We start from the raw sequence: 16,165 nt of genomic DNA, 5'->3' as shown, positions 1-16,165 counted from the left end.
GTACATTTGGTATAAAAGTACCTATACTAAGTACCTTATTCTTAGTGATAGACAATGGGCATTAATTTAATTGAAAATACTATCAATTTAATGGAAAATATCTGAGGATAAATTTGACAGTCACATATTCATAAATAGAGCACTGAAATATGTTTAACTGGGGAGAACTTGAGACTCAAAACGATGGATTCCTTCTGTAAAGAGAGGTGATGCAGAAAGGGTCAAGAATTTAATCTACACATAGGAAATGCATCAAAGGATTATAAGTGGCAACCAAATATTCCAAGATGTGTATTTTTATAATTACAGAAGCATTTGTGAGAAAAAAATAGAATTCAAAGTTGTGATTGGAAATAATGAAACTGTATAAAAAGTGGGAATATATAAGTCAATTGATCCTTGAGCTGTAGTTAATATTCTTATGAGAGAAGGCTAAACTTAGCCTTCTATTACATTAATCTTACACTCTGGTCACTACCTACTGGATACTCATTCAGAAGCCTAAATAATCTGAGTTTGAATGAGCTGGTATTGCTTTATGAAATTTAGGAAAGCATTTTGTTTTATACACAATTGTCTTCCCATTTTTTTTCCATTGTTACAATAGAAAGTTTGCGGTTAATAAAGGAATTAATCCACTTAGCAAAGTCTCTGGTACCTAGAAATTACAAATGAAGGTTAGTATTATTATCTATTTCAGTCATTCTTGAAGTAGGTCCCCCAGAATAGTGGCATCGGCTTCCCCTGAAACCTGTTAGAAATGTATATTTGGGGCCCTTCTTCAACCATCCCAAATCTACTGACAAAGAAACTCTGTGGGTAAAACCCAGCAATCGATGTTTTAACAAGCCCTCTGGGTGATTCTGATCCACATTAAAGTTTAAGAACTAATGATGTACATTAACTTACATACAAAGTGAGTTTATATAATTTCACTAGTCTTCAATGACTACAAATATTCATTGTAGTAGGCACATAGCTGTATGTATATATATATGTATTTAGATGTGTACACATCTCATTTATATAGATGTATGTACATACATATATATATGTCGATCAAATATGTAATACATATGTCAGATATATAACATGAAATATGTAGCAAATTGCAATATATATATATGCCATGCATACTATATACATCCATTATACACACACATGCACACACACAGAGTCTTGTATGTAGACTTTACTCATAAGTTCTCTGGGATGTCTGATTTTAAAACAAACCTTTCAATTAGGGAATTAGAATGATAAAGCCAAGATAATTACATATAATGAAACCTAAATATTTTATATGAGCTACCACATGAAAGTAAAAACAATCAACTGGCTGCTTCGTATACTATAATGAAGAGCAAACTAGTTATACTGCTTTTTATATTCATTAGTTGACACTAAAATATGTTTGGGTATGGTTCCGTAGTATATATGAGTTACCTAAATGATAAGACAAGAACGTGCTAATGCTTAGGAAATAAAGAAATGATAATATTGGTTTACAAATTAAGCATTATTTATATTTATATATATATATTCTATTGTTCTCAATCATGACAATGCAGTCTCTAAGAGACAGACACCAATGACACAAGTTTCAAGTCTGAGTTTTTTTTATTAACTTCCTGTGTGATTTAGATCAAGCAATCTAGTATCTTTAGGACTCAGTCTATGCATTCATAAGTTGTAGGTACTAATATCTGTCTTATCTATATTATTTTGAGGAGCATGTCTTGTAAGTTATTCTACATTCTAAAAAACAGGTTATAAATTGGTTAAGTTTCAGAATTAGTCTATATGCATTTGATATAGAGGCATTTTCAATTATTGGATAAGACAAACTACAGATGATTTTTTAGATATGTTTGAAAAACAGGCAAGAATTTTCTCCTATATGATCTTATTTATTCATCAATTACATTACTTGATGCTGTTAGATGTTATATTCATATTGTTTTCTCATCAGTAGGAAAACATCCTCAAATTAAATAAATCTAATTAGTGCATTGAAGAGAAAATGCAGTAATTTTAGTCAGTAATTTCAGGTTTGACATTTTACAGTATACAGTCTTTCCATAACAGAATAATCTAGCAATAACATATAGATGATGTCACTATAAAATAAGATAGAAAAATGGATGCATTCCTGATGTTTTCTTTTTAAATCAATCTAATAAAAATGAAAAAACCAAGAAAACTATAATTGAAGCCAGGTAACAATTCATATATAAGATGATACTAATGAATATGGTGACCCATGAATTCATAACTTATTTTCACATAACAGAGTTTAAGTGTTGAAAACTGGAATGCAATGTTGAGTAGGTATCAAATCAGAATGTAGAAAAACTTCTCTATCAAAATGTACATGCTTTTAATTGCTGCTGCACTGAAGGAAAAATATATAACTCATTCAAGGAAAGGAAATAACAAAGAGGAAAACTATCCTAATAAGATTGGTATCTATGTTCTGGATTTTAAATACCTACTTCTACACAATAATAAGAGTGCAAGATGTTACTTTATTTTTTGACTCACTGTTGAGATTTAAATATCGTTCGTTGTTCATTTTTTAAAAAATGCCTTAAAATGTAGTAAAAGCAAATTATAAAACTTAAGATCAAGGCAATGAAATTATCTAGTATTTCATACTCTTGGTGCTGCTGCTGCTAAGTCACTTCAGTCATGTCCGACTCTGTGTGACCCCATAGATGGCAGCCCACCAGGCTCCCCTTCATATTCTTAATGGCATTGAATTTCCCCTTTCCGCACTTCCCCCCACCCTCCACCGCCCGGCATCTAAAGCAAACATCTGTATTATATATGCTGCAAGCAATCTGCTGAAAGAAACATCTGGCTATAAATTAGTTTGCATAAAATACATTAACAAATGAAATGCATTTGTACAGAAAATATTCTTGTGTTGTACACCTTGTCATACAATACCTATACATATTATGCATATTAATGGCCATTATCTAACTTCTTAGAAAGGTATGTAACAAGTAGAAAGTAGAAGGCATTTTGTTAGTTCACACTGCCCTCTTTAGGCAATGCTAAGGTAATCAAAGAGATATTCTTAAAAAATTAAATCTTAAAAAAAAATCTTATTAAACTTTCAAAACTTAGCAATAGAACTTTTTTCTAAAGCCCCCAATCTGATGTGGATGTCCAAAATATCTACTTCCTTTCCACTGGGTTGGTCAGAGAGAGACACATATGTCATATTATATCAGAGTTTGTAATTCGATGTATTTAGTTGGCAATGTAATTTAGAATATGCATAAATATTAATACTAAAATCACCCCAAATACACTCCAATCTATTATTTAAAAAGCAGTGCACTAAAAATGTATCATGTACACATAATTGCTCTTACATGTAACAGGCATCTTGTGGAATATGAAAAAATTGAAATCATCTTATCTGTTTTGGAGAGAGTTAATCTAAGGATGAAAACACATTCAGTATTTCTTTGAAATAATGAAAAAAATCAAATTTTAAAACCTGTAAATTGATTTATAAATATCCTGACTTTTAAAAATGATGGCCATTTTACCAAATACCTCTTTCCAAGATTTTTCTTTCTTTTTATTTTGAGGCAGAAAGCCATCACACCTCAATCTATCCCTTGGATCCATAACTAACCTGCCTCTGAAATGTTGAACACTTCTGAATGCCTGCTAGTAATAGTCGGTGTTGAGGACTGTGGGGATCCAGGAGTTATTTCTGAGTCACCTGTTTCCAGTACCCCATCACCATCTTTTTCATTAATATCAGGAAAACTGAAATCTGTGGAAGTCTCATTATCATTAAGGCTATCTGAGGCACCTTGCCCTGATCCACTCTCTTCATCACTTGTAAGAACTGCCCAAGCTTTAGATTCAGGACTGAAAGGAAGCAGGGCATTGTGAGTCTGAACATTATTTTCCTGTTTTCCATCATTGCGCTTCTGGGGTGGCACATTTGTTGGTGGTGATTTATCAGGACTTCTTTCCATATCAGTCTGATCGTCTGATATGACACCTGTGATTTTATTTCCTTCTTCAGAATTCTGAGATAGTGCATATGAGATTGCGTTATTCTGATCCACAGAACTGTTCTGCTGCGTGTCTGAGTCATTCATCACCTTTTCCTGTGATTCTCTATAGGAGAAGCATGACATACACCTGTTGATGGATAAGCCATCTTTATCTCTGTCATCATAATCATCATCACCATAATCATCAATATCACCATCATCACCACCACCCACCAAACTGGCATCAGATCGGGCACTTTGAATTGGCTCAGAAGTTGTTCTGGAAGGAAACAGCAAGTTGGTTGTGGTTACAGAACCATCCTTGTTGGGAGAAATGGCTGAAATGGAAACATACACATTTCCTAAAGGGACAGAAGGATCAGCAGTTACAACTGGATCAGAAACAACTGTAGGAATACCAGCCAATACCTCATCAGTGACAGGGCCCTTGGTGGAGGTGAAGACTTCATCAGAATAAATAAGCTTATTTATAAGCGTATCTGGTGGTGCAACTGATAAAACAGGAGTAGCATATGCATGCCTTCCTTCTGGAGGAAAGGCTTGGTTAAGCTCCAAATTGGCAGTTTGGAACAACTCATCATTACTGTACAGCGAAGGTACCGTTTGGTGGTAACTTTCGCTTTTATGCAAAAGTGGTTCAGAATATTTCTCACTTGCATAAGAAATGGTTAAAACTTGAAGTGAAGCAGCATGCGTATTAGGGGTAGGTGATACATCAGAGATTGGTACAGATGGAGAGTGCAGCGTATTTTCCCTTGAAGCGGCATTTGATGCCATGAGATGTGGTACTGTAGAACTAATGTGATCAACCTTGGGGGTTTCAACCACTATTGGGTCACTAGGCACAGCTGGCAGAGCAGTTTTAAGCAACAAGTCAACACCAGAAACCTGAAAGGAAGGTTGCAGCAATACTTCAGTATTAAAGGAAGCTGAGGGCTCATAAACTAAGAGCTGAGTTGAAGGAGATAACATTTCACTAGAAGTAGGGTCAGAGGATGCTGGCTCTGAATGTGCACTAAGCGCAGGTTTAAGCGAAGTGTCACCAAATGCTTGAGATACAGCGTGTGAAGACTGAACAAGAAAGTTATTTTCTGGAATTTGACTAATCTCGTGATCGTAAACCTTAGTGGCAGTAAAAGCAGGAAGCTCTGGGAGGACGCCCTCTGGGCTAGAAGTGGAGGCAGAGGATTCTTGTAAAGAGGCATTCAGTGTATTTACACGATTATACAGGTCAGGCATGACTGTGCTTTCAGAGGGGTAAACCAAGTCACTGAAAGAAGAAATGTGCCGTTCTGTCTCCTCTCCGTATATTCTGTCACTTTTAGAAAGTAGCTTGTTATCATCACCAGACATAGAGGTTGGATATGTAAATTCAGCTACAGAAATGGGTGAAGACATGTTAAGGGCTGTCAGACCGTCTGTGTCAGGCACAAAAAATTCACTATCAGAGGAGGCTCCAGACCACTCCCCGTCACCAGAGAGGCCCTGATTGGGCTGCAGCAATGATGCGCTTGGGGTTACTAAGGGAGACTCGGGCATCGGTAGGTGGTGACTAGGGCTGCTAGATAAGGAACCCTGAACAGAATCACGCCCAGGTACCGCAGAACTGTCAGAAACCCTGAAGAGGTGTTGGGAGCCCTCCTCATTAGTTAAGGCATAAGAAGGTTCAGGCCCTGAAGAACGTGCATGCATCAGGACATCACTGCTGGATGCTTCAGCTGGAGAAAACACAAGCGTTTGATAAAGAACAGCAGGCTTGCTAGCACCAAACTCCAAGGTCTCCGAAGCAGCACGCGTAGTGATCTGATGCGGCATGGCATCAGAATACGGAGCAAGGCTGGGCTCTAATAGCAAATCACCCCCAGCCACTGGCAGAGAAACATGCAGGGACCCCTGATCGCTCTCAAGAGCTGCAGTAACTTGCGGAAAGATCTGAGAGATCGTATACACACGGTGAAGCAATTCACTACTGGAGGAAGCGGAGGAAAATGGGAGCAAAGGCGCGCCATCATAGGAAGACAGGATGGATTCGAATGACACACCGACACTGGGAAATACAGGTGTAGCATGCAAGGCCCAATCACTACTTGAAGCAGCAGGGGTAGTGTTGAGGGTCTGGTTGTCAAGCAACAAGGGGGTGACTAGAGGAAAGACTTCACTACTGTAGGAAGGTTGGAGAGGTGCCTCACCATTGTACACTGGTTGAGTTGTCTGCGCGTGTACCACGTTGATGGTGGGGACCGAATGGTGTTGTCCGGAGGACGGAGTAAAAGCGTGAGGTGTCACCTCAGTGGGGAAGTACGCAAAGGTAGAATACTGCGGCATTCGCACATCTGAGACCGAGGGACCCTGTGACAGCAGTGGGCCTGGAGGAGAGGATTCTGTTGTCTTCTCAGATTCGTCACTATCCACGTCGGTGTAATTAGTCTGGAGAAGGCGCTCTCTACCTGACCCGACCTCGGGCAGTGTCGTCACGTCTGTCGTACTAGGAAACCACACATTTCCATCAACGGAAGGATCCTTGAGAGATTCTTCCGAACCTGAGGAGGCTGAATCTTCTGAAGCATTTCTCGCAGATTCTGGGATAAAGACATCGTATGTGACGACCTCTGGGTTTTCTGAAGGAAATACATCGCCATGGGGTGTGTTCTCGGAGACCAACGGCACAGCGGAAGTTGCGGGACTGGAGCCGGAAGAATCATCGGCTCCGGGATCGAGCTTGAAACTGGTCAATAGACTCTCTTCCTCACTGATATCAGTAGATACCTCTTGCGACTCCGTCGTAGAAACTGTATCTGAATATTCCACCGTCCCGGACAAGTTCATCTGTGGAAATCGGAGAATGGTTTTAGAGCCGTCACTTGAAGAGGCTGAAGTGCCTGCCAGAGTGAGAGGGGGAGGCTGGGTCACAGTCTGTGAAGTCGAAGGAACGTCTTTTTCTGGGTCTAATTCAGGGACTGGCTGGGAAGTGGAATCTAAAGGTGTGTTGGGAATATCACTCTTTCCAGTGAACTCGCTTCCTCTTGCTGGGGAACGGTTAGTCTTAGCCTCGTTGTATTTGGTCCCCACTCGGTTGTAATTTGTTGTGGTAGGAATCTGGGGTTCCTTTCTCCTAATCTGGTTTGTGGCACCGTCTCTACCAGGATTCACAACAGTGTCTCCTTCCATGTCCTTTCCCTCTTCTTCTTCCTTTGAAAAGCAAGTAAGATTTAATGGGATATAAGGAAATTAGAGAAAAATGAATTTTTTTTTTTTTTTTAGTTCTACCAGTTTATTGCTACCAACCCATCTCCTTCCACCCTTCTCATGCATGCGTGCTCAGTCATGTAACCCCATGGACTGCAGCCCTCTAGGCTCCTCGGTCCATGGACTTTTCCAGGCAAGAATATTGGAGTGGGTTGCCATTTCCTTTTCCATGAACTCTTAATAGTATCTTAAACTGCATTATACTGTGATTCTTCACTTGTGGGATTTTGGAAACTTCTCATAAAGCAACCCCCCGCCCCAGAAGACACGCCTCTATCTTGTAACCAGTATTATCTACCCTTGCTAAGTTGCTTCAGTCCTGCCGGATTCTGTGTGACCCCACAGACGGCAGCCCACCAGGCTCCCCCATTCCTGGGATTCTCCAGGCAAGAACACCGGAGTGGGTTGCCATTTCCTTCTCCAATGCATGAAAGTGAAAAGTGAAAGTGAAGTCACTCAGTCCTGTCCGACTCTTCACGACCCCATGAACTGCAGCCCACCAGGCTCCTCCATCCATGGGACTTTCCAGGCAAGAGTACTGGAGTGGGGTGCCATGAAGGACAGTAATTAAACTCAATGAAAATATCTTATTTATGGCTGCTTTTTATTTACTTTATGGAAGTAATTAATAGATATCACAGCTCTGAAAAGATGACACAATGTAGTGGTATTTACTTACTGAGAGTGTTATTTAACATGGTATTTATTTTCTTGTGTTTATATTTCTCTGTTCAGTTCATCTGGCAACAAGCTAAATAATAATTAGCTTCTTGTAATGTAAAATGGCAATAAAACATCTTATTTCAAAATCAAAGTAGTTGTATATTCAGACTATTTGTATGTATTCAGAATACATCACAATTTTAAAGCTATTCTAACAGGAAAGTTTAAGACTGGAAGAGGTTTTTGGTTTTGTTCGTTTTTGTTTTAAATACTTTTCCCTAGGAGTTCATCTTAAACCTAGGCAGATATTTTTAACAACTGGTCAAAATATGGTCCTAGTTCTAGTCATTTAATTTTGTGTTTCCTTTAGAAATACCATTCAGGTGACCCAGTCTCTCATGAGCACTTAGTTACTATGATGGCCCAGGAGTGATCTGGCTAGAGGTTAACCAAAACCCATGGTTTCTTTTTATAAAAACTGTATATATTATAATATGTCTAATCATATGTTTAAAACATTGAATTGCCAAACATATTAAGATATGATATTTTTTGTTCACATGGGACATGAATCTGTCAGTTTGGTAGCACTGTCATCTATTAGATCTTTTAAGGTCACGCTCCTTGAAAAAAAGAAAAAAATGACCAAGTACAAATTGGTCTGTGAGAACCTGACCAATATCAGTAGAAAGAATCTGAATCTTAAGCCATGTGTGCTCATGAGCTTTTGTCTCAGACACACGGAAAGCTACACGTATGAAACACAAGATTTCAAGCTTAATGACTGCATTGTTATCTAGAGCTTAATTATTCAGTTGGTTTAAAGTTTTTTTTTGTTTTTTTTTTTTTGTTTTTGTTTTTTTAATCTTAAGGCATATGAGACAACCCTGAGAAGTGAGTCAGCGTTAATGCTCTGGATTGTATTAATGCTAAAATGGATATTCTCTTAGATTCCCCAGATCCATTTCCTCCCTAGTGGTATTTCTTGATAAAATTTTGCATTCTGATTGATGCCATGTTCACAAGGACAACTAGGAGATTTTACCACATAATTTTCTGAATAAATATTCCTCTCATCTTCAAGCCCCAGATCTTCATGCACAAGGAAATAAGAACAGTTTGCCTCGACTCACTCTTGGTGGAAAACACTCTTCTTTCCTTAGACGTGCTTACAAACATTTGCTTTATAATCTGATACAGTTTTGGTGAGGATCAGTGTTAACCTTAGCAATATGTAGTTTCTGAATTCTTTCTCACTTTTGTAAATCTGGATACTTGCCAGTTTCTGGTATCACGACACACTCTTACCCTCTACCAAGACTTTTAAACTTCACTCTGCTCTATTCAAACCTCCATTTCCTTCTCTTCTCATTCTCAGCAGATGGTTTTCCTGATTATAGAGGCAGTAGAAGCCACCAGACAAAAACTCAACTCTTCCTAGCATTAAAACATCAAAACCCACCAGGACCAACCAAATCCATCTCCGCTCTTCTCATCCTGTTGTAACAGAGTTGTTGTTCTACTTCCTCTCTAATTTCTGCATTTGTGTTCTAATCCATTCTCTATCATCCTCTCAGGAATTGAACACAACTATTTCCCTCCACTTTGTACTTTCAATTTTGCTTTCTTAATGGATCATTCTTACCAGCTCAAACCCAGATCTCTCCTATTTAAAAGGAGCATAATGGAAAATCTCTAATTCAATGACTAGTATTCATTTTACCTCTCTCCAAGTCTTCACAGTAAAGTTCCCAAAACACATGTCATCTATCTTCTCTATATCCTCTGACAATTTCTTTTCTTTAGAACTTTTATTTTTTGCTAAGTGTTTTATTTTTTTTTCTTTTTGCTTCATTGTGTAGCATGTGGGATCTTAGTTCCTTGGCCAGGAATTGAATCCATGCCCCCTGCATTGGAAGTGTGGAGTCTCAACCACTGGACCACCAGAGACTAGAAGTCCCTGATCTGACAATTTCTTTCAAATTCCACATAACATTGCTTCTCTTCCTCTTTGCTTATTATCCCACACAAACCTCCTTTATCATCCTCCTACTATAAGCTATGTAGACTTCTATAACACTGTTCTTAAAACATAATGCCAGTCACGCTTTATTCTGTTACATTTTGGGGGAATAAAAACTATACACACACGAAACACAAGTTTCTCTTTCATCACTGTGAGATTCTTAGAATCTGATGAAGGTGATGGACCTTTCATTAATCCACCCAACTAAGTCTTGTACATCTCTATGGGGTCATGCTATCTCATGTCAACGTTTCAAGAAGAACATAAGATTCATATTCTATGATTACTTTATACATATATGAAAATACAAATATTTTAATGGACACTGCTTCCCAAGATTAAGTTATTGTGAATCTTTCCTCTCTATGGTTTTGATATGGATCACACCTGTTATCCTTTATGATACCTATTAAAATTTTTTATTGAAAAGCCTTGATTGTGCTGGAGATACTTTGTCTTTCAAAGTCAGGCATTCCTATTGGAAGAAAACTTGAGGAATATTCCCCAAACTATTCATTTCCACGTTGTTGTTTTTGTCTAGTTGCTCAGTCATGTCTGACTCTTGTGACACCGTGGACTGTAACCTGCCAGGCTCCTCTGTCCATGGGATTGCCCAGGCAAGAATACTGGAGTGGGTTGCCATTTCCCTCTCCAGGGCACCTTCCCAACCCAGGGATTGAACCTGCTTCCCTTGCATTGGAAGGCATATTCTTTACCACTGAGCCACCAGGGAAACCAATATTCAGGCTTAAAATCATTACTGGTACAATCCAGGTGTTTGCCAACTTCTATCATTCATTCCTGCATGAATCGATGATCATGAATAGTGTTATGAACTGTTTGTGTCCCCTCTAAATTCACGTGCTGAAACCCTACCCTTTCAAAGTGACAGTTTTAGGAATTGGGGCCTTTGGGAGTCATTAGTATTAAATGAGGTCATAGGTGGAAGCCTCATGAATGGGATTAGTGCCTTTATATTGAGTCATGAAGGGCTGCTGCTTCTGCTGTTCTCCACCATGTGAGGACACAAGTCTGCAGTCTACAATTGGAAGGGTGTTTGACACACATCACACACACACACAGATATGCTTAGCTGAATTCTGTTGTGAGCTCTTGATGAAATGTGGACTGCTTATTTTTCTAAAATAGTCCTTTGTAAGAGAGAATGGCCATAAGATAAAAAAATCACTGAGGTAATGGTTCATGTGAAAACACAACCTAACCACTATTTACTGCTAGATAAGAATATTTGTTTTCACAAGTTATCAGCTCATACACATGTATGTACTAATGGACACATTCCTACTACCATTAACAATAGAAAACCTGGATTTTACATATTATCTCAGTTCTGATGAATAGCATATTTGGGCTTAGGATGAAATATAAGATATAAACAGTCATTTTCTCTCTATTTCAAAAATTAAGACAATGTTAAAATTTGTAAATTTATAAATATCCTTAAAGGACCTTGTGCTGGCAACAGACTTTATAGTATGCATAGTCAAAACAAAAATAATCAAATTAAATGGGCAAAAGAATATATACACTTTATATTCTGGTTCATATTTATTATCAATCTATCTATCACTGGTTAAGTTATTCAAAAATAAGCTGTAGCAATATTATGAATTGCTTAAATATTACTTTAGTTTGTTAGAAACATTTAGAAAATGAAAAAGTTCCAATTTGCAACTACAGTTCATAGCTATCATTATTTTTAAAGTTCATCATTTTTCTAATTATCAACAAACCTTTCCTATCTCTTTTTAAAAACTATGCCAATTAAAGTGTCTTCCAACTTCTTCATAAAACTCATGTTATTAATTATACATTAATCTACAAAGCTCAGCAACTAATCTTACAAACAATGAATCATGCATGCAACACGAACTTTTTATTAATGCAACATCTGAAACCTAACCAATAATTCAAAATAGACTTTTTCATGTTTAAGCACTTGAATAAAAAATAGCTATGATACCTTGATTATTTCTTCAGTTCCAATTAATTCGGGAAAGAGGTCAAGTTCTACAAAATTAAAAACAAAATTATTAACATTTTTATTCAACTATTTCGGCCTTATTGGTCTACTTTTGTATGGAAAGAGAGAAAAGGAAAAAATAATACTGTTAGCTTGGAAAATACAGAATTGCTCAAAGAAAATTTCAAATTTCAGTTTTCAAGACTACTGAACAGTACATAACACAGCACTATGTAAACGTATGGGAAAGTGCACTCAAAACCTTGATCTCTATCCTCCACACCAATTCCTTTCCCTATTTTCACCCCAACTGTGATTGAAACTAAGAAGGGGAAAGAAGACAGTGAGACTGATATTACCGGGTGCAAAGAAACCCAGGTAACTTTTCATCGGTGCAGACTTACTGCTGATAAAAGCATAACTGGGAAAATGCCAGGAGATAAGTGACAGATATTCTTATTCAACTACTTATTCCTTAAGGTCTTCTGACTGAAGGTCAAATAGTTATTTTTTTTAATTAATTAATTTTTGGCTGTGCAGGGTCCTCAGTTGCTGCGCGAGGGGCTTTCCCTAGTTGTGGTGAGCAGAGGCTATTCTATAGTTGCGCTGCATGGACGTCTCTTGTTGCAGAGCATGGGCTCTAGAACATGGACTTGGTAGTTATTACACATGGACTTTGCTCGGAAGCATGTGGAATCTTCCCAGACCAGAGATCAAACCCACGATCCCTGGATTGGCAGGAAAATTCTTAACTACTGCCCCACCAGCGAAGTCCCAAATAGTGCTTTTTACTCTTCAGATTTGGGCTCATATGTATTTGTACACAGGGTGCTGCCCCAGGTAAAAGCGAGAATGTTTTCTAGCAGGTCCAGCCTGGATTGGCAGCAGGAAGGACAGACCAGAGTGATTCCCATGACTTCTTCCTAGGGATACTCAACTAATACTGCTTATGAAAGGAATGTAAGGACCAGGATCATTTAAGTCTGACTTTCCCAAGTGGACACAATCAGCATATTTCATATTGCTGTGCCATGCTTAGTCGCTCAGTTGTGTCTGACTCTTTGCAACCCCATGGACTGTAGCCTGTCCATGGGGATTCTCCAGGCAAGAATACTGGACTGGGTTGCCGTGCCCTCCTCCAGGGGGATCTTCCCAACCCAGGGATCAAACCCAGGTCTCCCACATTGTAGGTGGATTCTTTATCATCTGAGCCACCAGGGAAGCCCATGAATACTGGAGTGGGTAGCCTATCCCTTCTCCAGAGGATCTTCCAGATACAGGAATCGAACCAGGGTCTCCGGCACTGCAGGCGGATTCTTCACCAGCTGAACTACCAGGGAAGCCCAGTCTAAGGATAGCTCAATCCTAAAACAAGACTCATCAGTAAATGTTAGAAAAGATGAGGAGCTACTAATAGTTCTCTCTCTCCAACAGGGAATCTAGGCCCTCTGCCAAGTTACCAATGGGCTTGAGGACCACTTGTCCTCACTCTTCATCCAAGCTGTATCAGGGAGACAGAAGACAGGGTAACTATTAGGGCTTGAGCATTATTACAAAGATACCCTTCTTATTCTTATTATTTTAGAGAATCTATCCCCTCTCCAAACTTTATGCTTTTCACTATCCTAAAGCTGTTTATGTTCTATTTTTTTATGCCTCTGTAGATCTTCAAAAGAAATGCATGTTCTACAGAATTTTCAAAGGCATAAATGAACTAACATTAAGTATTTATCAAATCCAGGCCTGCTTTATCATATAAACTGTATTGGGTTTATTTTCATGAAAAAATTCTAGGTACTAAGAAATGTAAAACTATAAAATACAGTAATATGCTTGAATTTTATTTAGAAGAGAATTCAAGTAAAATATAGAAGCCCAGCCCCCATGAGGTTTTAGATAAAATTAATACTGACTAGTTAAGTATTTTTAAGTTACTTACCCTGTACAATTTTTGGTGCTATAAAAATGAAAATAGTCACTGTAAACAGGCATATCTTAAATTTTAACTCTCAATTATTATTATTTTCTTGATAAAACTAACCATGAAAGAATCTGACAACTTTCACTTGGATCTTCAGTGTTCTCCTTTTTTCTATTTTTGTCACTGTGAAACCCTTTACTCACCCTGTTTTTCATGTTATTTAGTCTTTACTTTTTAAAATTAAAATGATTTCAATAGTCTGATACAACTTTGTCTCTATAACCTTCAAGGAAACCAATATAATGTGAATTCAAAAATGGGATTCAACTTAACTGTGAGAGAGAAATAAAAGAACCTTTAATATGATTTTCTAAAAACTACAATTAGAGAAGTTCATGCATGTAAAAATCTTCAATTTCAGCATATGGGACAATACATAATTTTATTAAAATATTTTTATATGGAGTCACAGCTTTTCATGTACTTTTAAAATACTTTATTATTAATAAGGGTAAATCATAGTCAAATACTTATTTTGAGATATACATATATATATATACACACATATATATTATACTTTAGATTTTATTCTGTTAAGAAGCTACAGAAAGACATCTCAATGGAGTCCATTCTCTTCAACATGCTTACAGAGGTATTTTTAAAAAATGGCTTAACTTCATTTAACTTAACACAATTGTAATGACCAAAGCTGATTCTCTTATTAATTGTCAGGGTTGGGGTGGAATGTATATAATTATCACATTAAGGACAAATTTTTTCTTTCAGTACTCTGTGTGTACTACATTTGATTAATTGTTATCCTTTAATCAGAGCATAACTTAACAATATAGATTATAATTCCTACTAAGCTAAAATACATAATTCTACTTAATCATACTGTCTATGAGTACTGGGATCAGTGAGTTCTACTATAACTGGCTTTGCTGTTTACTGCAATAAGAAGTAAAAAGTTACCTTTAGGCCCCCTCAGGCCCTAGGAGCAGAATCTACAGGTCCAAGAAGCCCTTTGATTTCTTTTTATTTCATAGCACACACATGGGTGAATTAGGTTTGGATGCCTTCATGTTGGTATGTAAAAACCCACTTTGAAGGATCTTCCTTATGAATTCCTACTAGACTCAGATCATTTGAATTGACTGAAATACTGGCGTTGTCCAGAATACTTTAAGAGCCCTGCCCAAAACAACCCAGAAGTCTTCTGCTGAGACTCCTCAGAACAATTTTGAAGTAAAATAATTTTAAAAGATTGCTTCTAACTCCCTGGAGAATCTGAGCCATACTCCTGGGTCTGAGAGTTCATAGCACTCAAGGTCTAACTGCTGACTGATGAAGGTCTCAGGATGGGTCCCCACTGGCCTGCTGTTGTTGTTATTGTTAAGTTGCTAAGTCGTATCTGACTATTTGCGACCTCATGGACTATAGCCCACCAGGCTCCTCTATCCATGGAATTCTCCAGGCAAGATACTAGAGTGGGTTTCCATTTCCTTCTCCAAAGGATCTTCCTGATACAGAGACTGAATCCTTGTCTCCTGCCATTGCAGGTGGATTCTTTACCACTGAGCCACCTGGGAAGTCCTTTGGCCTGCTGCTTCCTTGCAAATAATAACTAATGTTTTAGTGGTCACCAGTCTGACTCAGGAACTACTGGGGTTTACAGAATCTTCTCACTTCATCAAAACAGACTCCAAGAAGGTTGCAAAAACAGTCCAGTAGTGAAGATTGTCAATATATTTTTTTGACTGAACACTTAAAATTCACATTTATGGGATAACAGAATAAAACCTATGGGTCATTCTGGTTTTGTTAGATTTTCTAAAAGAGCATGTTACTCACACGTGTTACTCAACATTCCACAAAACAAAAAAGCAACACTGATGTAGGTAGGCAAGCAAGGCTTATTTAATTGTTCAAAGGTTTTAGGCCAAGTTTCACAGTGCGAAAAGGCAAAAGCATTGTAAACTGCAATCTTTTTAAAGGGTGATTTTTAAATATCATTATATGACAGTACCTGTAGTGTAGTATGGTACAGGCTGAACAAGGACAATGTATAGTGATTTAACAAAGACAGTTGTTATACAAATAAAAAGGACACAAAACAGGAAAATGCATTGATCTAATTCACCACGTATTTAAATTTAATACATATGATTATCAAGACCCTAAGACATGTACTCAAATAATGTCTTCTATAACTATGTGAAAGTGAAAGTGAAGTTGCTCAGTTGCGTCCGACTCTTTGTGACCTCATGGCCTGTAGC

General features: G+C 37.7%; 1 protein-coding gene across 4 annotated transcripts in view; it reads right to left on the bottom strand.

Moving 5' to 3' along the window:
• Positions 1-16,165, bottom strand: part of PTPRZ1 (protein tyrosine phosphatase receptor type Z1) — a 199,164-nt gene that overhangs the window by 44,295 nt on the left and 138,704 nt on the right. For 2 of the 4 annotated variants that reach the window (XM_004008014.5, XM_042248748.1), the window contains exons 11-12: positions 11,966-12,012; positions 3,653-7,235 (exon numbers count right to left, since the gene is read on the bottom strand). In XM_004008014.5, coding sequence (XP_004008063.3) covers positions 3,653-7,235; positions 11,966-12,012 — 3,630 coding nt within the window. The remainder of the gene's footprint in view (positions 1-3,652; positions 7,236-11,965; positions 12,013-16,165) is intronic. The other 2 variants (XM_042248749.1, XM_042248750.1) reach the window with 1 other exon arrangement.

The sequence above is a fragment of the Ovis aries genome, chromosome 4 (assembly GCF_016772045.2).
Source record: "Ovis aries strain OAR_USU_Benz2616 breed Rambouillet chromosome 4, ARS-UI_Ramb_v3.0, whole genome shotgun sequence".
NCBI classification, from domain to species: Eukaryota; Metazoa; Chordata; class Mammalia; order Artiodactyla; family Bovidae; genus Ovis; species Ovis aries.
The sequence above is the reverse complement of the archived record's forward strand: the minus strand, read 5'-3'. Positions and strand labels throughout refer to the sequence as shown.